Source organism: Physeter macrocephalus, chromosome 9 (assembly GCF_002837175.3).
Source record: "Physeter macrocephalus isolate SW-GA chromosome 9, ASM283717v5, whole genome shotgun sequence".
Lineage (NCBI taxonomy): Eukaryota > Metazoa > Chordata > Mammalia > Artiodactyla > Physeteridae > Physeter > Physeter macrocephalus.
In genome coordinates this window covers 80,199,188-80,223,928 of record NC_041222.1, presented here as the reverse complement: position 1 = coordinate 80,223,928, position 24,741 = coordinate 80,199,188, and the positions used below count along the sequence as shown (strand labels likewise).

Below are 24,741 nucleotides of genomic sequence, written 5' to 3'. Positions count from 1 at the left end.
GATGGACATTTAGGTTGCTTCCATGTCTTGGCTGTTGTAAATAGTGCTGCTGTGAACATTGGGGTGCATGTATCTCTTTGAATTATGGTTTTCTCTGGATATATGCCCAGGATTGGGATTGCTGGATCATATGGTAGTTCTATTTTAGTATTTTAAGGAAACTCTATACTGTTCTCCATAATGGTTGTACCAGTTTACATTCCCACCAACAGTGTAGGAGGGTTCCCTTTTCTTCACACCCTCTCCAGCATTTATTGTTTGTAGACTTTTTGATGATGGCCATTCTGACCAGTGTGAGGTGGTACCTCATTGAAGTTTTGATTTGCATTTCTCTAATAATTAGTGATGTTGAGCATCTTTTCATGTGCTTTTTGGCCATCTGTATTTCTTCTTTGGACAAATGTTTATTTAGATCTTCTGCCCATTTTTTGATTGGGTTTTTTTTTTTTTTTTTGATGTTGAGCTGTATGAGCTGCTTGTATATTTTGCAGATTAAGCCCTTGTTTGTTGCTTCATTTGGCAAATATTTTCTTTCATTGTGTGGGTTGTCTTTTTGTTTTGTTTGTGGTTTCCTCTGATGTGTAAAAGCTTTTAAGTTTCAATAGGTCCCATTTGTTTATTTTTGTTTTTATCTTCACTACTCTAGGAGGTAGATTCAAAGAGATATTGCTGTAATTTATGTCAAAGAGTGTTCTGCCTATGTTTTCCTCTAAGTATCTGGAGAGTTTTATAGTATCTGGTCTTACATTTAGGTTATAGTATCTGGTCTTACATTTAGGTTTTTAATCTATTTTGAGTTTATTTTTGTGTATGGTGTTAGAAGATGTTCTAGTTTCATTCTTTTACATGTAGCTCTCCAGTTTTCCCAGCACCACTTACTGAAGAGACTGTCTTTTCTCCGTTGTCTAGTCTTGCCTCCTTTTTCATAGATTAATTGACCATAGGTGTGTGGGTTTATTTCTGTGCTTTCTATCCTGTTCTGTTGACCTATAGTTCTGCTTTTGTAGGAGTACCATACCGTTTTGATTACTGTAGCTTTGTAGTAGTAGTTTTTTGTGTTTTCTGATGATAGCCATCCTAATGGGTATAAAGTAGTATCTCATTGTGGTTTTGATTTGCATTTCACTAATGATTAGTGATGTTGAACTTCTTTTTATGTGTTTATCGGCCATTTGTATATCTTTGGAGAGATGTCTGTTCAAGCCCTTTTCCCATTTTTTAAAAACTGGGTCCTTTGTTTTTTTGTCATTGCGTTATAGTTCTTTGTATATTCTGGATATTAATCCCTTATATGATTTGCATGGGTCTGTCCATTTTGTATGTAGAACTTTTACACAAGGTTTCATTTTGCTAAGTGATTTTTAAAAGAGCTTTCAAGCTCTGTACCACTGTTGTTGTTATTTTCACGTTTGTCATCCTAGGTGTTTACACACTGCACTGGTTTAGAAGGTATAGATGGTACTACCTTGGTAATTACTTCAGTGCTCATGATTAATTTACAATAACTGCTTTAGAATTTCTCACACTGTTCAAAATGTGGCACTGGCTACTCTTATTTGCATACATGGCTTTATAGATTACCTCATATTTGTCATGAAAGAAAATGATGATTAAGGCTAAATGATTTTTTAAATATTTTTTCTTTCATCCATGGCAATTGTATCCTTTGACAGAACTTTAAAGGTACCAGATTCTTCATCGTATCAACTGAGTAGGGATTCTTTTTAGACTTTTCAGAAAATCTTTAAAAGGTTGAGTTCTAAGATGTTTCTAGATGGAACCACCATTTGAGATGTGAAAGTGTCATTCAGCCAACAGTAATGCAAATGGAAGACCAGAATATCACAGGTTAAATTATAGAATGTTTATTTTTCCATCCTGAAACATAGTAACTTAGGAGGGGAAATAATGTCATATAATGTTAAGCAAGAGGCTGAAATTGCTCATGTCATTACTGGTCACTGGTCTTAGCACTGTGGTAGACTGGACATATGTGTAGCCCTGCCTGTGGCTCTTTGAAGTCAGGGCTGCTTAAATGCTCAAGTGTTAACATAGAACTTTAGGAACCCACTTTGCTTTCTGAAAGATAATTTGAGAACCACTGGCCTAGGGCTGTCCCTTGCCAGGTTCTTAAACCTCTTGATTTCTAAATTAAGGGAAGTGTTTTTGTTTTTAACGAATTAGGACACTTTGTTCCAGCCTGTCTCCCAATTGTTTCTTCACTTTTTGTCATCTTTCTTCAGACAGTATGTTAAGTGTTTTGATGCTTTATTTCCTTCTTCTACTCTAATGAATTGTGCCTGGTGAAATCCATATACCTTGTGTCGACATTTCTATGAAGCTTTTGAATATATCCTTTTTCTAAAGAACAGAAGTCAACCAAAATGGGGGAATCTTTTAGCCCTGAAATATTACTTCTCTCTCACCTGCTGTACTTTGAGTCTGAGTATGAACCCTCATAGACATTGAGGGTATTGAGGGTATCCAATAGTGTATCTTTGTGCCATGTGATTTGAGTTCATAGAATAGTACTTGGCAAGCAACAAAGTAACTTTTGACCAATTTATAGATGAGAGGGGAAGGGCAAATGCAGTGATCCCAACCTGACACCATTTTGACCCTGTCTCTTTTCGGTATCTCAGATGTTTGCTGGACCCCATAGCTGTTTTCCCCTTGCCACTTTTCTCCTCCCCCTCCCACCTCCTGCTTTCCTCTGATCAGCAGGAAACAGGGACATGAACAAGCACATGGGAATCTTTCACAGAACAGTCATTTCCATTCAGGTGTCTAGGTCTCTCAGTTCATAGGACTTTCCCTTTAGTTCACTCTTCATAAGAATTTCTGAAGGTCATTTTATTTTCTTTTGGATATATATATACTGAGGAGACTAGCAATTTCTGTTATTTTTAGTCTCTGTATGTAGAGAAGGTGAAATCATGGTTTGATTCCTTAGGAACCTGTGTAAATGTGCTAAAAGAGAGATATTCAAGAAATGAAAAAGGGTATTTCCTTCTAACTTTCCATGCCCTTTGCTTTTGCTACGTTAGTATACATTAGTATATATGTGTGTGTATGTGTGTGTGTACAAAATACTTGTTAAAATCTTGAGTTTTGAGGAAGTATGTCATTGAACGTCCACCTTTCTTTTATGCTTTTAAATAAAAGATGCTAAGCAATATTTCTTTAGTTGTTTGTGTGAAATGAATGTAGGCATAGACATCCATGTGAGGGCATATACACTCAGCAGGATCATGAGAAAGCCAAGGATTTACATTCAGGGCAGTATCAAGGATTTTGGTACCAGTCAAAAGATGTGGTATCAATCAAAAGTATATTTAATTCTCAGTTGTGTAGTAAGTGTGCAGATTAACTGGTATAAAAAAATCACTGCATTTGTGAAAAAAGTTGAAATCACTATGAATCTGAAGAATCATCCCCATTTTACAAGGCATGAATTTCTCTCTCTCTCTCTTTTTTTTTTTGAGATACATGGACACTGCCTCATACATGAGCACAGACCACCTCATGCTCTCACCAGTTATCCTCCCCTGCATGGTAGATTGGAGGTCTCTCCCTTCTTGTGGCAATGGCCCTCACAGGGCAAAGCAGTAGCCATATAGCTAAGGGAAGGGAGATGGAGGGAGAAGGCTGTGGATTTTCTCTTCCTCAGAGCCAGGATTGGGAAAATGGGGACATTTTGAGGACAGGAATGAAGAAGAGGAAGCAAGTGCTGGAACTGTATCCCTGGCCAATTCTGGTGGTTTTAATTTTTTCAAACAGAGAACTCAACTAAAACATAGAAAATGCAGACTATTTCAACAATTTAAAACCTTTTATTATGTTCATCAAGTACTTTACGTCTTGATTCACATTTACAAACTATACTATATTTTCTTTTTTTTCCTTACCTTTGGGGTGATATCTGTATGGCAAATATGTAGCTAGAAGTTAAAACAACTTTTCTGTAGTTGTGGAAATAATACATGTAGAAAAGTACATAAACATGATTTACACTTTAATAAATTATTAAAACGTTCATACATATGTAACTGCCATCCAGGTCAATAAATAGAATATTGCCAGCATCTTGAAAGCCTTTCTCACATACCCTCCCAATAATACTGCTTCCTTTCCTCTAAATGTAGAAGGTTTCCTGGCTTTTTTTGGGGTAATCACTACAGTTTAGTTTTACCTGTTTTTGAACATTATATAAATGAATCATACCTTATATATTCTTATGGGTTGGTTTCTTTCTCTCAACCAGTGATTGTCAGTTCATCTCTATGACTGTAGTTGTAGTTTCTACATTTTCATTGCTCCATAGTATTCCCTTGTATGAATATTTATTTATTCTACTCTTGATTGGCATATAGGTTGTTTGCAATTTAGGTCTATTATGAATAATACTGCTACGAGCATTCTACTAGTGTACATAAACACATAAGCTTAGAGTGTGCTTTGAGGGAAAACTTGTAATTCATGGATTTTTGTCTGATTATCCTATGATTTACCGAGAGAAGCGTGTGAAAATTTCCTGCTATGATTGGAATTTATTATTTTTCATTGTAGTTATGTTAATTTCTGTGTTATATTTTAAGCTTTATATGTTGTTCTACATTCCCATGTTATTATGTACATGCAAACTTAAATTGTCACGTATTCCTGGTAAGTTAAACATTTTATCATTATGAAGTGATTCTGTTTACCTCTAGTAATGCTTTTGGCCCCAAAGTGTGTTTAAATTGAAACTATTTGATTTTCTTTTTTAAACATCTTTATTGGAGTATAATTGCTTTTCAGTGTTATGTTAGTTTCTGCTGTATAACAAAGTGAATCAGTTATATGTATACATATATCCCCATATCCCCTCCTGCTTGCGCCTCCCTCCCACCCTCTCTATTTGATTCTTCTGGTTAGGTTAACATGGCATTTTTTTCCCTATTCTTCTTTTAGCCTGTTATCCCTATATCTTTATGTTTTAGATGTGTCTTTTGTAACAACATTTAGCTTTTTAAAAAATTCAAAACTGATAATCTTTGGTTTTTACTTGTAGAATTTAATCTATTTGCATATTATATAATTACTGATATATTTGAGTTTAAATCTACCATCTTATTGTGTGCTTTTTATTTATTTTGTCTATTCTATATTCCTTTTCTCTCCAGTCTTGCCCTTTTGGGGGTTAAGTGTTTTTTACTATGCATTTTTCTCCTCTGATAACTTGGAAATTATATACTTTTATTCTTCCATTAGTGGATAGCCTAGAAATTATGGTATGCTTTTTTGAATTATTAAAGTCAAATGTTAACACTTTTATCCTCCTTTTCCTGGAAAATGCAAGGACATTAGAACTCTTTAAGTCTGTCATTCTCCTGGCATATGTACTATGGTTTTGTATATTTTAATTTCAGTATATATATGTATAAAACCCCAATAATACTATTCTTATTCTATATCATAAGTGTTAATTTAAAAATTCACATGTATTTATCATTTTTTATTGTTTTTTCATTTCTTCTGACATCTCTAGACTTCCATCTGGAATCATTTTCCATCTGCCTGAAGAGCACCCTTTAGAGCAGGTTTACTGGTGACAGATACTTTCAGTGTGTCAAAAGGGCTTTATTTTACCTTTATTCCTGAGGAGTATTTTAGCTTGGTGTAGTATTCTAGGTTGGTCCTTTCTTCCTTTCATTGCATTGAAGATAGGTTTTCTAGCTTTTTCTCACTGTATTTCTGTGTATCTTATCTATTCTTCTGTATTTTTCCATTGTTTTTACTTTCCATGTTGAATTCTGGATAGTTTCTTCTAATATATCTTCCAAGTTTATCAGATCCCTTTTCAACTGTGTTTAATTAGCTGTTAAACCCATCTGTTGAATTCTTAATTTCAGGTTTTTTTTAGTTCTAGAATTCTTTCTTTTTGTTTGTTTGTTTGTTTGTTTTTCATCTACAGGGTCATTTTTTTATAGTTTTCAGTTCCTTGATGAAATTTTGGCTTTCATCTTCACAAGGGACCCTCTTAGTTACTTTTGTCTAGTTTTTGAACTATCTTGAGTACCTCTCTGTTTTGGGTTTTTTTTTTGTTTTTGTTCTTGTCCATTGTTTTTGGGTTCTTGTTCATGTGTTCTTTTCTTCCTGTGTGCCTGTCTTTAATTATTTAATTTTGTTGGATTTGAAAAATTATTTTCAGAAATAATTAGAAAGGTATGATGATGTTATTTTTCTCCAGAGAGGAATTTTGTTTGCATCTTGCAGGTACCTAGCAGCACTAGCAACCTGGGACCACCTTAATTCAGTTTCAGTTTCATAGTTAGGCTGTAGTCTGTATGCAGGCTGGTTTACTTCTGGGTCACCCATACTCTCAGGGTGGACCTCTGTGGGTGCAGTCCTCAATGTGGGGTGGTTTACCAGGACCTCACTTTGACAGGCCTGGCCTCCTGCTTTTACTCTCTAGTAAGGCTGTCAAAATTGCTGCTTTGTCTTTAAACTACCTCTTCAGGATCAGAAAAGACTTCCTAGGCCTGTGCCACCTCATGTGCCAAGATCTTTCTCTGAAAATTCCGCACTATCTTGCTGTTTCTTTGGTGATTTTTGAATTATATTTTTATATTTCATGTAGCCTTATATAATAACTTTCAGCAGGAAGGTTGGTCTCAACTATATAGTCTTAAATAGAACTGAAATTGGGTGTAATTTTAAAGAAAGTATGTTTGCATTAAATATAGTCTGTATCATACTTTTTTCTACCTCACCTATCCTGGTTAATCAAGAGAACTTATTATAGACTTTACCTCCAGCTATTTTAGAGTGGGTAGAAAAGCCAGATAAAATGTATTTGGAAGATACTGGAGAACTATGAAGGTACTCATGACTCAAGGGGTTAAGATCTTGGGATGAAGGGAAGTGCAAAGTTCTGAGCAGATATTTTACAGCAGCTTTTCAACCTCAGGGCATTTGTCATTTCTTGAGAAGCTGGGAGCGACCAAGAACCTAGAAGAGGGCCTGTACTACTAAAAGTAAGAGAAGTTAGCAGAACTTTTGGCAATTTCACAGGATTGAAGAGACATACATTGGCGTTCCAAAGGTAAGATTGTTAACCTGACTACCTAAAAATGTAAAACTTCTATATGTCAGGAAACATCATAAAAGCAGGAGAATGGATAAAATTAGAAAAATCACTATTTTTCAACCTCTAATGGACCTAAAATGATCATCAGAAGATCCTAAAACCATTAGAGAAAAGGTGGTGGTGAACTTTATAATGGCTGGATTTGTTTGACAATACCTGAAACCACTGATCAGTTTCAACATTATGATACATGAGACAACCAGATATTATATGTGACTTCTGATTTGATTCAAAGAACACAACACCACAAATGAAGTATTCTTGCAAAAGAACTAACCCTGAATCTAATGAAACCTCTAGGTCTAGCTATCAGTTTGCAAGCAATATAGAAGAGAGAGCAAAACATGTTAAAGACCACCACAAGAAATGCTAAATGCACACGTGTGAGAGATTCTATAGGTCAAATGTGTTGGTTTTTCCCAAGGATAAATGATATGAAGAGGTTAAAAAAAAATAAAAGAGGAGTACTTGTTACAGATTAGAGAAGGCTTTTTTTTTTTTTTTTTTTGCGGTACGCGGGCCTCTCACTGTTGTGGCCTCTCCCGTTGTGGAGCGCAGGCTCTGGACGCGCAGGCTCAGCGGCCATGGCTCACGGGCCCAGCCGCTCCGTGGCATGTGGGATCTTCCCGGACTGGGGCACGAACCCGTGTCCCCTGCATCAGCAGGCGGACTCTCAACCACTGCGCCACCAGGGAAGCCCGAGAAGCCTTTTTTTAATATCATTTTGTTACAGATTAAAGGAGAAATATCAATATTGACTACATTCAATGTGTGGATCTTGTTTGGATCCGAATATAAACGATCCAAATATAAAGGGAAGTTTTTAAGAAATTTGAACATAGAAGGCCTGTTAGATGATAGCATTGTTGGGTTTATTGGATATGAAAGCGCTATTGTAGTTAAGTTTCTTCTAAGTCTTTATAAAAAAGAGACACAAATCAAGGTGTTTTGAGTAAAGTGATATGGTATCTGTGATTTGCTTTAAAAATGGAAAATCTTAATAATTGTTTGAACTGTTTAAAGGGCACATAGGATTCATTTGGCTGTTTACTTTTTTTTTTTGAATACTAAAAAATACTCACTGAACAGTACCAAAAAAAAAGAAAAAAAGAAAGAAAACATCATAAACAGAATTTCACTTGTGCCACACAATTTGTGTTTTAAGTGAGATCATCATAAAGTACTCTCCTTAATGGGTGAAAGTCTACGGTTTATGTCAGATAAAAAGGGCATAAACTCATTTTATTTGTATAGTGTATTCCTTAGCTGTTAGTTTTATTCGTTAGACTTGTGTAACTCTTCCACTTCTGCGGAGGCAAACCAGTCTCATTAAAACTATATGGAAAAGAAGGGCAGTTCTTCAGAGCATAAGTGGGGTGCATATACAGTTGTCCCTCGATATCTGCAGGGGGTTTATTCCAGGACCCCCGCAGATACCAAAATCCACAGATGCTCAATTCCCTTAATATAAAGTGGCATAATATTTGCATATAACCTACACACATTCTCCCATATAGTTTACATCATTTCTAGATTACTTAGAATACCTAATACAATGTAAATGCTGTGTAAATAGTTGTAAATACAAGGTAAATGCTTTGTAAATAGTAGCGGGTGCATGGCAAATTTTTTGGAACCTTCTGAAATTAAAAAAATTTTCCATCCACAGATGCAGAACCTGTGGATAGGGAGCGCTGACTGTATATTAAAAGAACAGGAAAAGGGTGTTAGGTGGGCAAAAACAACAGATATGCCACTGTCTCTTGTTGATTACTCAAGACATTCAAACCTATTGCTTTCCATGCAAAGAATTTTTAAAACACTTTCCACTAACATAATTTAGCTTTCTCTTCCTTCCAAAAAGGTAATTCAAAGTAATGCCTGGTTAATGCATCTAGCTTCAAGTCCAGAGGTTCTGGATAATGTCAGTTCCTTTTTCCATCTTTGTTATTATCTGTAAATTATAGATTTTAGCAAATTTATCTACTAATAATATACTTTATATATGCAGTAGTAGGAGAGGGGGAAAATGAAAGAGAAGGGAATTTTTAAAAATTATATGACATAGCAAGCAAGACATATAGAGATAGCATCCAAAAACCTCACTCATGCATTTTGACCAAGCAGGCATAATTTGCACATGATGATAGAGTGCTGCTGGGTACACCCAGCTTTGTGGCTTGGAAGATCAGTCCAGTCACTGAGGCCTGCCATAAGGTTTTTCCAGAATCCAGATCTTCCACACAGGCTTTAAAGAGTGTAGGATCTGCTGGGTCATAGCTGAGTGTCAGAGCACTTCAGTTTGGACAGATAAGCTGTATAGTGATTATTCCTCTGGGCCTACCCATATTTTCTTCTTGCCAGGCAAGTGGGTAGAAGCAGATAAATGGTCTAAAACCCATGTAGTTTATGTTACCTTCAGAATCCCAGAGGTATCAGCCAAGCATTTTGCTTCTTAGCAGGTATAAGGTATAGCAGTTATCATTCACTTTCTTTTTTGTTTATTATTATTAATTTTGAGTCAGTAACTAATACACATGGCATTAAATTGAAAAGGTGCAAAAAGGTGTACAGTAAAAGTACAGAGAAGGACATTTCCTTTCCTGCACTTATCATCCATCTACTTAGGTCTCCACAATGGAGGCAACCACCGGTACTAGATTCTTGTGTATCCTCATTTTAAAGGGCATATCCTGACCGTACCACAGACCATTGGATTACAAGAAACTCCCTGAAATGGCAGGCCCTGTATGTTCATGGGATTTATATCCCACCATATGGAATACAAACAAGGCACCCGTATCTTCCTACTTTGATCAGCCTGATATCTTCAATATGGTAGACCAGTGTAATGTGCTATATCCAGAATTGATATCTTTGAGTCAGGTGAAAGTCAACTGCTTTCTCATGTCCTCAGTTTATCCCCATGGAGAAATGCATTTACCAGCTTCGTAACTGTATTCTAGGTGCCAAGGGTGGTATTAATTTGCCCCAGTTAGGATTCATATCTAAAAGTACACCTTGAGTTGGAGTCACCATTTGATTACATTTATGACAGCCTAATATCACTGACTAAGACCCATTGGCCCCTCAGCTGGGGAGTGAGGTTCTCTGCAAGTCATCAGATGTGTGACTTTTTTTTTTTTTTTTGATAGTCAAGTGTTTTCACTTGGCCATTCCTACTAGAAGAGTATAATGATTCAGGACCTCTGTGTGAGGGTGATGCCTCATTGATCTGTATTACCTTCTTCTTCCATGGACTTCTGGTTTCCAGTTCCCTAATAGGAACAGAAGTTTCACTGTCATTTTACCTGACTTGGCCCAGTAGCAGTTCTAAATTCCCCTCCTTTCTCCAAAGGTCTGTTGTCTGCAGCCCACTATCTGGTATCAGTTTGTATCCGATACTGTATAACATCAGACTATATCAGTTTGTGTTCTTTTATTGAAAATCACACAAATCAATAGTGGTTAATTTAAGCAAAAAAAAAAAAAAAATTAAACGGCCCCTGGGTAGCTGACAGAATTAAAGAGAAAGCTGAAAAGTCATACCTTGTTAAGGAGATGACATAGGGATTTAGACTAAGAGAATGTTTGAATGACTTAGTTCCACCTTTATAGCAATCTGCTCAAGATTCAGATTCCCAGTAGAGAGTCTAGTTTGCCTAATTTGAATCATCATCTCACCCCTTGACTGATGGCATAGGTACCTTGATTAATGGACCTGCCAAGACCTGGGGAATATAGGGGAGATACTTTCCTAAAGGAAAAGTAAGGTGTTATAACTAAAAATGGAGGAGGAATGGTAAACAGGCAACAGATGCCCATTCCAGAGTGTTCAGATTAGGTCAGCATTTCTCAGTAGGGGTATCGTTGGCCTTTGGGGGAAGACCATTTTCCTTTTTGAGCTGCTGTCCCACTGCATTGCAGTGTGTTCAGCATCCTTGGCTCTTGGACAGTAAATGCCAGCAGCACCTCCACTGCTCCCATCACAACCAGGTACCACCTGTTTCACAACCGCTATCATCTCCCTGCTCCCACTGCCCCCACTCCCCAGACAGGCTGTGAAATAAAGCATCCAGAACCACTGCACTGCATGATCCCTAAAGCTTTTTCCATTTAAAACAGTCAGATGCATCTCCATTGCTAAACTAAAGGTTGTTTGTAATTTTGTTAAAATAAAATAGTTTCTTGTCTCTTCTATCAAAAAGTTCTTCAATTTGATGTCCCCAAATATCTAAACTGACTTACATGTAGAGGCATATGAAACATGTTAGAAATTCATCAGTTTGTTTCTTCAGTTTCTTTCTTTGTTTAAGGGCACGGACTTTAGAGCTTAAGTCTTTGAATTCAAATTCCACAACCATAGCTTTTCTACTTACTAACAGTTACTTCCTTTGGCTTTTACATAATCTTTCTTTGGGCAATTGCATAATCTCTGTGCGTCTGTAAAATGAGGATAGTAGTACATACCCATTTCATAGGGTTGTTGTGAGGATCAAATTAGCTAGTATGCATAAGGTATTTAATATATTGCCAAGAGCATAGTAATTATATGAATATGTAAGCTATTACTGTATTTATAAAATGGGATATTAATAATTAAGTTTTACATAGATAACATAAAAATACCTTCAAAATTTCTTTTTGGGGGGAGTTACCTTTTAAAAATTAAATTGCTCTACCTGGAAAAGCATTTTGTTATAACATTTAGCTTAGAACTATACTTTGAAAAATATTTCCTCACTCAACATTTATTGAGTATTTTCCAGGCCTGGGCTAAATTCAGGGAAGACAGAGAATGCATGTACCAGTAGAGGCAATAAGAACTGAGTGAACAAATAAATGCCCAGGGTAATTAACCAGTGTGCTCAGAGCTGTGGAGGCATCAGCAGAAAGGCCTGGAAGGAGGGTTTGGTGTGTTGGTAAACAGATGAAAGGCCTGGAGTGGACTCTGGTCAGCTGGGGAGAGGCAACATGGGACGTGGGAAGGTGTGCTGGAGCTATGTTTTATAAGGAGCCGGTATCTTTTCTGCAGGGGGTTGAGATTTCCTTCCAAGGAACGTATTGAAGGGGGTTTTAAGCAGGAGTGTACTAGGTCTGATTTACCTTTGGGAAAGTTGTTTTTGTTGACAGTGTAGAAAATGAACTGGAGATGAATAGGTGGGACCAGATAGAAGTCTCTAGGGAAGAAATGGACAGGAATGGGATGGGATGGCAGTAGTGGAAATGGAAAGGAGTGAATGAGGTCAAATGAAATCACATATATTTATTTTAGAGGTAGAATTGACAGGTATTGGTGGTGGCTTGGATGAAGAAGATAGAGAAAGAGGAATCAGATGTTTAGATATTTGGCTATGTATGTGCCATTTGACAGTATGCATATATTCCCTCTATAATTAAACTTAAAAAAATTTTATGGTACTTTTCAAAACTAAATTTTTAGTACTATTTTAAAACATTCATCTTCCTGGTCTAGATTGTTTTTGCACTGCAGCAAAATTGTACAATCTTCCTATTTTTTTTCTTATTTTCCTGTTTAGTAGTGAAAACCTCCATTGTTGATGTTATTGGCATTTAATTGGGAGCACTTTATCTGTTAATTATCGCTGTTGAAGATTTAAACTCACTTACCACTTGCAGAGTAATCTTTTGAAATTAGATAGCTGAGTATTATCCCTGCCCCAGGAAACTATGAGTCTGTAAAAGCCTGTACCTGTTGAGAAGCAGCCTTCCCTTCTTTGCCCAGTATGCTTCCCGTGGGTGTGGATGGCAAGGAGCTGGGATGGTATAGTGAGGCACCTGGAGTTTATTGACCTATCTCTGCCTGAGGTACTCTCTCCCTCTGCATGTAACTCCACTATTCTTTTTAACATGTACTTCAGATGTGGTAAGTCAGGTTTATGAGTTTTTATTTTCTGTCACTTAGGACTGGCATACCTCCTCAACAATTGGAGTTTATCTTATTTCACCAAAATATGATTTCTTCTTGTGAATGGAGACCAAGCATATACAGCAGTCATTAATTAAATTAAGCAGATTGTTCAAATTGGTGCATGTGGAATGAATTATTTTACTTTTTTCTCAGAATTGAGAAACTAGGAAGAAAATTCATTAGACAGTAATGCATAGAGATTTTTTTTACACCTAAATGAGAAGCCAGAAGTGCCTATAAAACATAAGAACTTCAAAAACATTTCTTAGGCACAGACTATTATGAAACTCCCATGGATGTTTTTGATTTCCCATTACATTAAAATACTCAAATGAACTTCATATTCAGAACATTTAAAAATAGCTCAATTTTAACAAGAAGATATAAAGTATTATCAGCTGTGCTTTTTGTACATAATTAGCATGTGCCTGTGGAGGTATAATGACTTTTAGTGTAATGATATTACTCATGATAAAAAGTTCAGATGGTAAAAATTGGAGATACAGCTGGGTGACACATTTTAAAATAACTCAAAGATGACTTCACAGAAAGCATGCTATTTTGGTCCCTTGTAATCCTCTTTTCACTCATCAGTGGTTATGAAGGCATTGATAAATGATCCTTTTTTAAATGTTTCATTTCTTTCCCCCTTTCTTATAGATTTGATGTGTGTTCACTGTTTCCTTCAGTGTGTGACAAACCACTGTGAAGGTACATCACCTTTTCCCTTTTTCTGAGATGGCTCAAGATTCAGTAGGCCTTCCTTCTGATTTTCAGTTTTGGATGCGGAAGCTTTCCGTATGGGACCTGGCATCCACTTTGGAAACCCAACAAGACACCTGTCGTCACCTGCCTCGGTTCCAGGAGTTCCTGAGGCAGTTGTATGAAGCCTTGAAAGAGATGGTGAGTAGTGGACCAAAATAATAAGGTTATTTTGTGACATCAGGAACTCTTTACCAGTTTTTATTAAGCCTGAATGCAGTCCAGGGACTTGTGGTATTGACCTAACGTATTGAAGGATTAGACAGACAAATTACCTGTAAATATTGCAGACAGGATGTGGTTTCCTAGTGTCTGATTCGTTATGACTTCAGTCTTTTCTTTCTTGATTAGTTATATTGTCACATGAGACTGTCCGACCAATCAGGTTGTTTTTAAATAAACAAGACTTTGACACTTGTTGTCAGGTAATAATTGGGTTTCTTTTAAAGGCCTTTGTATCTCTTAAATATTGAAGGGTTTGCTGAAATGCTTACTCTTCTCAACCCTATTCTAAAGTGGGCTCTACTAAGAGATGATAAATGTTAAGATCTCTTCTTTATAAATATTTTAAGTGGACTTTTCTTGTGAATATTAAGATTATGAGTGTCTTCACTGTTGTATAAGTTATTGTGTTCAAAATTTGGTATCTTTTCATTTTGACGTAAGATTTCTTATTTTCATTGCAATAGGTATTTTTGTGAATTAATGTATTTTCATAATATAAAAATATTATTTGTTTATACTTATTTTCTAATTTCAAAATGTAAAGCAAAATTGTCATTTAATGTAGGTGTTCTTGTATTATACTTTTCTTTCCTTAATCAAAGAAGCAGGTAGGAAATTTGAAGAATAATTCATAGTGATGATTTGAGTTCACATGTCTTTAGAAAGTAGAAGAAAAGATACTGTCTGTATGAACAACTAATGCTAACTTTTAAAATTGTTTTTTGGCAATGAGACTTTTGTAACTTGACCTTAAAGTGATTCCAGAAAGTCCAGGACTGACCTTGATGCTCAGACAAATGTGAGGAATTTATTGCTTCAGCAGTAGGAAATGCTTATCATTTCAGCTTACATGCATGTTAGCCCAGTTTGGTCTTATTTTTTAACTTTCTTGAAAGGTAAAGAAGTGGGAAAGGGCCAAGTGTACAACAGCAAGTGTATTTTTTAGTCTTAAGCTGTTTTCTATTTGGTTGATCGTTTTTTGTGTCAGGTTTTAGGTCGTTGTAGACAAGTATGATGTCATTTAGCATATAGTAATCCAAATAGTAATAAACAGAGATATATATCTATATGCTTTGGCTGCTTTCATTTCTTTTTACAAGTTCTAGAGTTCTTGTCCTGCTAAACCTTCTTTGAGATAGTGCTACTGGAGCTGACTCAGGAACTTCTCTTATTATGTTAGAAAAAAAACCCAGGATGAACATATGGTGTTATATAGATATTAATCACCTATAATTTTTTTTCACTATTATGCAGTCTTTGTTATTTTTTAGATAAAGTGGCCTTTCTTGACTTAAATATGAGTAAAATAAAGTTAATTCTGCAATAATATTGATTTTACCTAAACTTGTTGTACTTCTTAGTTTTGGTGGCCTGGTTTAAGGATGAAGTATGGTGATTGCTTGTTAAACTTTATTAGAATTACTTGCCTAAAGATCTTCTCTAACCTTTTTCTCCCCCTCCTTTTCTAAACTATATGCTAAACAAGAAACATTCAAGCTCCCTCAACCTGTAATGGCAGTTCAGGTTTTTCTGAGTTGCGTAGTGTCCTTTTACTGACCAAAACATAATTTTCTTTTATAGGATTCAAATGCAATTATTGAAAGGTTCCCCACAGTTGGTCAACTGTTGGCAAAAACTTGCCGGAATCCTTTGATCTTAGCATATGGTAAGAATCCAAAGCATGTCCTCTCAAAATACAAACTTCTAATGATAATTTTAATCTTTGCATTGTTTAACAAAACACAGAACTTTAAATTATAAGCCTTTCTCTTATTTTTCATGAAACAACTTATCAAATGTATTCCTTGTTCCATTACAAAGAAGGCATCCTTTATTGTTGTCCATATATGTTTGTGTATGTGTATATAGATAAACACACACAAACAAACACATACATGCAGATGTGTAGGAGAACAGAACTCCTTGAATTAGAGGGCAGAAACTCCCAGATGATTGTTATAACTTCATTTTTAATTCAGTGTAAAATGGTTATAATAATGAAATAATTTCTTTCTTTTTCAGTTTCATATTAACTCACACACTGTTTTCCATGTGTAAAATTCTTCAGTGTTTGAATCCTGCCATGGCTCTGCCGTTATTTAGGGGTGGCAGTTTGGTTTTACCCAAGGTTAAGAGGAATTTGGGGATACTTTGGGGAAGGTGTCCCTTCACTGACCTCGTGCCTACCTGTCTAGCCTCATTTCCTGTTTAATCCTCCACAGCTATACCACATGCATTGTAGACAGTTTAAATTACTAACAGTGCTTGATGTCTGGGCCTGCGACGTGCAGTTCTTTTTGCCTGGAACTCTGTTCTCATCTCATGTCCTCAAATCTTCTTCGAAATAGCCTTGCTAGGGCTGAGTTAGGAACCTTTCTTAGTGTGTGCATAGCTGCCAGTATCTCCCTTAATTATAACACTTACTACACTGCTTTATAATTGTTGGTTTCCCTGTCTGATGCCCTGCAAGACTGAATGCCTCTCAAGAGCAGGAACTGTGGTTTTAGTTCTCTTTGTTGTCCCAGAGCTTAGCATAGGGTGAATAGGCACATCTGAAGGTATATAGCGGAGGTTTATTGCCTTGATTTGACTATATTGTTAGCTAATGTAATATTTACTTTTCATATTTTTAAAGTCAGAGACTAATTGCATAATATAATGATAGTAGAATCAAAAATAATATGAATATTCCCCTTTGATGTTTAGAGAATTATAGTGTCTCTTTCCTAGCCTGTTCTAAGTCATTAGAAGGAGCTTGAACTAGGTGGGGAAGGGACAACATTTGCATTTGGTTCCATGAGCATACATGCATGGGTGCACTGCATATACTCAAACTTACTGGCTCCACCCCCATCTTCATTCTATTCCTTTTCCTCTTCACTTAATACCTCTTGCTTCCTCTTCCCCCTTAAGTTGACGCTCCCTCCTTTACCCACTTAGCTTGTTCAAGTTCTTGATCTAAAATGGCGAAGCCATCACTGTATTTGCCTACCAGGGCCACGCTTACCTGCCCTAAATTTATATATTTCAACTAGGCCAGTGTTTCTCAAAAAACCTTTGACCAGAAATACATTTTCTATACATGTGTATATATGCACACATACAGTTATACACCCACACATTTCATGAAAAAAAGCTGCTTTTATTATGCACAATTCATATTCACTATACCATTTTTTAAATGGTTTTCATGACCCAAAACTGATTTTACAATCCACCTATAGGTCGTGACCAAAAGTGTGACAAACATTGAGCTAGGCCAATGCTGTTGATGGCAGGAGAAAGGAAAAGAAACTGTTGAATTTCCTCCATTTAAAGGCATAACTCATTGTTACATACTTCATGGATTGAATAACCACTTTTTAGAAAAAAGAAATAATATGCCCTTTAAGTGTACCTAGTGGATGTGGGACACATCCTTAATGCAGAAATGATAAAATGTGGGAAAGTTTGCGTTGTAGAATTGAAGTAGAATGAGGGGCATTGCTCACTTTGTGCTGAGCACTATTCTCTATGGATTGCGTAGTGGGTCTAATTGAGTTCTTGATAGGCTTGCAGGATAGGTATTTATGGATTAGCCTAAATATGTCACTTTTCTCAGAATATAGAGCTAATAAAATCCAGGATCCTACTCCTCTAAAGCCTTTTGTAATGATCTGCCCCCATGGATTGTACCACTGTAGTTGAAATGTTCCAGTCCTGGCTTTACCACCAGCCAGCTTCATGTGAATGTATATAGTCACTATTTTTTTTTTTTTTTTTTTTTAATGTCAAGCCCTAGGAAAACATGGCTCACAATTTCTGCCCTCTAGGAGCTTCCAGTCAGGGAAAAAAAGAAACCTAAGGAGATCAGCCAGAGTCAGGATGATGGTTGGTACTGTGGAGCTTTGAATAAGTTGCTGAGGGGAAGGAGAGTTACACAGGGGAGGTTTTGCGGGGGTTGAGTCTTGGAGGAAAATAGATGAGGTAGGATTTTCTAAGGCAAGCCACAGAACTCACTGGGTCTCCGATTCTTTATTTGTAAAAGTGAGAGGCTGGACTGATTTTTCCCTGTGGACTTAGACTTGCATCTGTCTGTGATCTTTCCTTAGCACCTAATCTCTATTACTTTGGCCCCCTCTATCAACCAGAAACAAATTCTCCATCTCTTTCTGTTTAAATGCCTGTTTTACCATTTGAACTGCCCATTAAATTTCAGTTTCCTGTTTGAGGTATGCATTTGGTTTTGAGTTCGTAGAGGAGACTGACAGGCACAGAACTCATGAGTAATCAAATCTTGCCTGTGTTGCCACTGTTGTTTCACTAGTTGGGCACTTTCTTCCAGGAAAGGATCTTTTCTTATGGTTTTGTAATATCAAAATTATTTTTTAAGTACAGTAAAAGTAAACAGTTTCCATCAAGGAAACAAGTAAGTAAGTGAGAATAGGATCAGAAATAAGAATAATAAGGAAGGAGGAAGGATTTGGAAATTAAAAGATTCCACAAAGGGAAGAGAAAAAGTAGGTAATAGAAAGGGAAAAAACACCTTTTATTCAGCGGTGTACTCTCCGTAAAATTACTGCCTTCACCTCCTTGGAGTTCTGGCTGGTAGGTTCTAGGTCTGAGCTCATGATTAACATATTATAGCTGTAACCTGTTTTCCTCATGCTTTTTATTACTGTGTGAGAGTTTGCCCCCAAACTTGGAAGCTTAAAACAAATATTTATTGTCTAAGAAAATGCTGCCATCACACTTTTAAACTATAGAATTAATTTAAAGAATTAATTTAGCTTTCATTTGAGCTTTCAGTTCAAGATATCAAAAAATAAAATATTAGGTGGCAAATATATGTTGGTATATTCCTTTCCCTTACACTCATTTTTAGATGAGTGCTTTGCACTAGTGACTGTCTGCATGATGAATCCCAGGCAGTTTTCCATCCCCAGTGCGCCAGCTCTGATGTCTGAGCCTCAAGGGAGAAGCCTGACAGATGCCATCCCCTGTAGACAGTGCTGGTGACATTCATGAATAATAGGTGATGGCTTGCATCTTTAAATCCCTAAAGCAAAGTAAGCTCATTAGCAGTGCATTTCAGTGCATTGACTCTGGGCAAAGAAATAAAGGCTGGGGGCAAGTTACTCTTGCTCTTCTTTTTCTTTTTGAGAGAAAAGTAAAAAATAATATGCTTGTTGAACTAAATGTGCAGAGTCACTCAACACCTGGGGAAAACTCCTATCTTTTGGATTCTTTTAGATTTACACTCCATAATTAACATTTTCTGTCTTTTTTCTCTTTAGTGGTGAGTGTCTGATTTTTGGAAATGCTCCCCATCAGGTTGCATTCTGTATAACATGGGAAGCTGCTTACATAAGCATATCATTAGATGTGTTTGTCACACTTGTGACATGCAGATAGTTATAATTTCTTCTGATATTTAAAACATAGAAAGTACAGCAGTCAGATTTTTAATCAGTGGCATTGGTTCAACCGGAACAACTCTAGGATCTCCAGCGGTTAAATTATGTGATTCTTGAAATGAACTGATTTCAGGCAAGCCAGTGATGTATTTGAGCTCATAAAAGCTAGGAAAAATAGGAATATCCCTCAGGATAACCCCTGATAAAGTTTGTTCAGAGATGTTAGTTATTAGGAGAGCCTAAGTTTATGGGGGGAAAATGGATTTAAAATTACTATCAGGGTCCTTTGGTTTGTGGTTGAAAATGCTGAGATAGCTTACTGTAGTTTGTATTCTCCTTATTTCTTGTTAATGAAGCCCTTAGAAATGCTGTGTTTATGAAATTGCAGTAGATAACAAAGTAAAGAGCATCAGGTGATTCTGCAGAGGAGTGATTCCAGGTTCTGGGTTTCCTCAGCGTCACCTCCATGGCCTTGTGGTAAAGTCCATAGTAGCTTGGCTCTAGTTCAGGTACTGACATCTTCAGTTTTTAGGTCTCATTTTTGCTTCTCAGTTGTGTTATAGAATCTCCAACTTGAATGGACTTAGTTACCAAAGGAGGAAAGAGAAAATGGCTTACCAAGTAGATGTTCTAGCCAAATAGATTTCAAAGGTCAGCATTGTTATCACATATTTAGTAAAGTTTTACATTTTAGAGTAAAGAATTAGGAGCATGTAAAAAGCTTCTATTTTATCCAAACCATTTGGTACTAAAAAGAATGTATTTTAAAACAATTCTTTTTGTTAAATTTATTTTTAACAAGTGGGGGTATTTTGGCCAATTAGATTAAATCAGAAATATTGACTACTGCTTATAGCAGTGATATTGCCTTGAAAAGGTTGAAATTACTAATGGTTTGAATATAAAATAAAGAACTGATCTTGAAAAAAGTTAGTTCTTTTAGTTCTTTCCATCATTCTCTTTTGGCTTTAAAAATTGCTGCTGTGACAGAAAGAGAATTGACCTCACAAGGGCTAAGCATAAGTGATCCTGAACCCACAAGAAGGAAAAAAACCACAAAGTTTCACACATGGTCCTGGATGCTTGTTCTATGAACTTAGTAGTTTGTGATTTTCCTAAAATATAATAAATATATTTCCTTTAGTATATAATGTTACAAATTTTATACTGATTATCTTTTCTTTCTATTTGATAAAACCTACTCATTTTGGTTTTCCTTTTTGCAGATGAAAGCCAAAAAATTCTAATATGGTGCTTATGTTGTCTGATTAAGAAAGATCCACAGAATTCTGGAGAATCAAAATTTAACTCCTGGACACGGGTAAAAGTAAATCTTGCACTATACTGCTTTGAATTCAATAAAGGTGCTGCTTTGACAGTCCAGAAATTTTTTCAAACACATCCTTCACTGTTAAACTTGTAAAGCTTTTCAAGAGATTTCATTTTTGTTTGATTGTGAATTCCTTAAGAGATAGGTCCTCAGGGTGAACTTCCCCATGCCTGCAAGAACTAATGTTGAGTGGTTTTAGAAAGTTACTCTCAGGTAATTAAAAGAATGTACTCTCCTTCCTTCTAACAATTGTTTCTTCCTACCAACCTACTTTAAATACTTACATAATTTCTCTTCAGGTACTTCTCTACCTCTCTCAGAAACTATTCTGTAGTAAAACTAAAATTCAGAAGTGCCCTGGGAGCAGCAGTCTTTATTTTGTGTCCTAAAGTTGGTACCCTGGCCAGTGTGCTCAGACTAGCATCTAGGGCTGGTTGGCTAATGCTGCAAACAGTCAAATCGGTTACCTGACCATGCTAGTCCAGATAGCTGACAGCTTCCTGAATTCCCCCTGTTTCTGCTTCCTCTTGAATGGTGGGCACAAGTAGGAGAATGCTGTAAGGCTGTGCTGTAGCTGCCCTCACCACCAGCAAGTTGGCTGGTCTTTTCTCTTACCCCCCACTGTCCTGCTGCAATAACCTCAAGGACTTGCTGATGCCTGTCAGACTCCACTTACTATGCATATGGTCTAGATTAGCTGCTTAGTATTATGAAACCAACCACCCAGATTAATGCATATGGTTTTGTCTACCAATCTGACTGGTGATATCATTCCGTTCACTGCTTTTTACCATTCCTTTGTTTTATACAGAATTGCTGGCAGAGATGACAAAGACAGTATTTGTATTTTTGTTAGATTAAAAGAAGAATTGGAGGGACAGTAGAAGTGAAAAGGATTGGGCAAGGGAAGGAAAAAATGCAATATTTAACTGGAAGGAAAGTTAAAGAGCTGAAGGAAGGAACTGATAAGTAGAATTAGGGAAGAAAATATATGAAAAACAAGGCTATAGAAATAGAATAACATACTTAGTTTTCAATTTTTTTAATTATTGCTTTTGTTGAGTATTTGCTATTTTAGTGATTATTTAGGATATATATTTTTATTGGCTAGCTCATTAAGTCCAGAAATAGGCCATCTAATAAAGTGTTTTTAGAGAGATTAGGTTAACTTTCTTCAGTTAACTCGTGACTTATATTAGCCTAGTTTTAAGTTTCTAGACTTGCAGTTTATTCTGTGGGTTTCCCTATTTAATATTGTGTCCATTTAATACATAGGTGCTCATTAAGTGTAGCACAGGAAGGTAAAGTTAAAACACTTAATTCCTACCTTCAGGGAGTAACCTTCAGACTAGTAACCAGGTCATTCTAAGTCAGTGTCATTGGGTTATTGGTAGACCTGTGTATAGGGGTGATGGTGACGCAGAGGAGGGATACTTGTTCAGACTTGGTGGTTTGGAGATGTTTCCTGGGAGAGATGATATATCAGCTGAGTTTTGAAGGATGACTAAGAGAACAGGATAGAGTTTTAGGAACGATATTCCTGCCAGCAAAAAGAGCATGTGCAAAGATGGTGGTGAAGAAGCAAATGCTGTATTCAGGAAAGTGCAGGTGTGTAGATATCCCTGAGCTTGGGATTTTATAGGGTTGATGATGAAGCATAAACCCTTAATGTATGATTATAAGAAGTTTTTTATTTTAACTTGAAGGCAGTAGGGAAACCACCGAAATATTTTAAATAGAGAAATCATATGGCCAGGTGTGAATTTTAGAAACTTACCAGCAAAAGGAAGTTGCTTTGGAAGGTGCCACTTTCGAAGCAATTGTAGTGATAAAAGTGAGAAATCATGAAGGCCTGAATGAAATGGAAAAGAGGGACCAGATTTATGATATTAATAAGGTAAATATGTAAGGATGGAACGGCAAATTAAGTGCAGGTGTACTTAGGTGTAGGTGGAGTTGAACTTAGTGTTTTCAGTAGAGGGGCTGATTTGCACATAGAGGGTTGACAGTCCTCAGGGTACAGGAACAGTGGGAGCCATGCGTGAGGGTGAGATCACCCAAGGAAAGTACCTAGTGTGAGGAGGGGAAAGGGCCTAGGGACAACCTTGGGAGACACTGGCATTTAAGGAGTGAGTGGAAGAATAAGTTACACTGCACACTAGAAAGGGGGAGTCCAAGAAGAAGAAGGAGAAAAGCAGCAGCATTTTAAGAAGGAATGAGTGGTCATTTATATCTAATGCTATAGCATGCCACTGTCCAATAGAAACAAAGTACATTCTACATAGATAATTTTCAGTTTTCTAGTACCTGCTTTAAGAAATGTAAAAAGAAAAAGTTGAGACTAATTTTAATGATTATTTAACCCAGTATATCCAAAATACATTATTAAAATATGTAATCAGTATAAAAATTATTAATGTGATCATTTTATAATCTTTTTTTAATACTGAGTCATTGAGATCCAGTGTATATGTTATACTTAATTCAGTGTATATGTTACATCTTAATTCAGAGGCTAAATTTTCATTGGAAATTCTTGATTTGTTTTATAAAATATACAGTTGAAAAAGTAGGTTCACATACCCAAATTGTTTCAAAGAAACTTAAAGCTGAATCATGTGTCTGTTTTCAAATTTAAATTTAATTAACATTTTAAAAGTTAAAAATTCATTTTTCTTCATTGTAGCTGTTACATTTGAAAGTGCTGAGTAGCCTCACGTGGCTAGTTGTCACTGTATTGGACACGGCAATTGTAGAGCGTAAAGGATTGAAAGAGCAAGATAAGGACTGAAAAAACACTACCTGGATTTAGCCACTAAGGAGGAATGACTTTGGTGAGAATAGGTTTAGTGGGAGGTTGAGGGAAGTAGCCAGATTGCTATAGATATTGAGGAATGATGGGGAGGTGAGGAAGCAGAGGTAATAAACTTTGATTACTCTTTGAAGAAACTTGGCAGTGAAGGAAGGAGAGAAAGTTGATTGAAATAGAGATGGTTCTGAATCTGCCTTACTCTGAGAAGATGGTGCCACTAGAGAGGAGTTGAGCACTTAAGAGACTAGGAAAACAGTTTCCCTCATCATTGTACTAGGCAAACCTGTAATATTAATTGATAAAAAAAAGATGTGTAGGAATAATATTAATTATTTAACTTTTAGCAGTCTAAAGCTAGTTACATATACCTGTCACAAATCAGTACCTTCCTAATTGTATAATGTTGACTGTAAATGCAGCAAGACAAAAGATGATTGCTAGTTTATGAATCAATTGTACATATCTTGGGTATGCTTTCTTTTATCTTAAAAGTGATATTTTCTCCATAAAAGTTATAGAGTGACATATTACACTTTAAAAATGTGTAACTTGTCGTCAAGTATACTTCTAAAACTATATAACAAGACATATTTTAATAATATTTGTTAGTTTCATTCAGTGAACATTTATTTAGTACCTGATATATGCTAGCCTGTTTTAATTGTGGTAATAAAATCTTGGGTCATTCTGTGTTTCTAGAGCATCACAAATGTGATTGAAACACCCTGAGTCAAAAACAAAGAATTTTTTCTATAAATTCTAAGATGCAATAAAAATTCATGTTAATTATTAAATTTGAAAATGTTAGACTGAATTGATTAGTTGTGTTTTTAGGACAGAGATGTAATAGAAATTCTGGGGGTTTTTTGTGTTTTGTTTTTGCTGAATGCCTAGTTAACTTTATTCCTCTGAATTTTCTTATACTTGTCATTTAAAAAAACTTTATATTGGAGCATAGTTGATTAACAATGTTGTGTTAGTTTCAGGTGTACAGCAAAGTGATTCAGTTATATATATACATGTATCTATTCTTTTTCAAATTCTTTTCCATTTCAGTTATTACAGAATATTGAGCAGCATTCCCTGTGCTATACAGTAGGTCCTTGTTGGTTTTCTGTTTTAAATATAGCAGTGTGTACATGTCAATCCCAA

The 24,741-nt window shown here is 36.1% G+C and overlaps 1 protein-coding gene across 10 annotated transcripts in view; it reads left to right on the top strand.

Moving 5' to 3' along the window:
* Positions 1-24,741, top strand: part of FANCC (FA complementation group C) — a 325,534-nt gene that overhangs the window by 100,358 nt on the left and 200,435 nt on the right. For 2 of the 10 annotated variants that reach the window (XM_024132862.3, XM_028494114.2), the window contains exons 2-5: positions 6,953-7,087; positions 13,725-13,967; positions 15,633-15,717; positions 20,674-20,768. In XM_024132862.3, the coding sequence (XP_023988630.1) occupies positions 13,803-13,967; positions 15,633-15,717; positions 20,674-20,768 (345 nt within the window). In that variant the 5' untranslated portion in view covers positions 6,953-7,087; positions 13,725-13,802. Of the gene's footprint in view, positions 1-6,952; positions 7,088-13,724; positions 13,968-15,632; positions 15,718-20,673; positions 20,775-24,741 lie in introns of those variants that run through there. The other 8 variants (XM_024132860.3, XM_028494112.2, XM_028494116.2 and 5 more) reach the window with 6 other exon arrangements.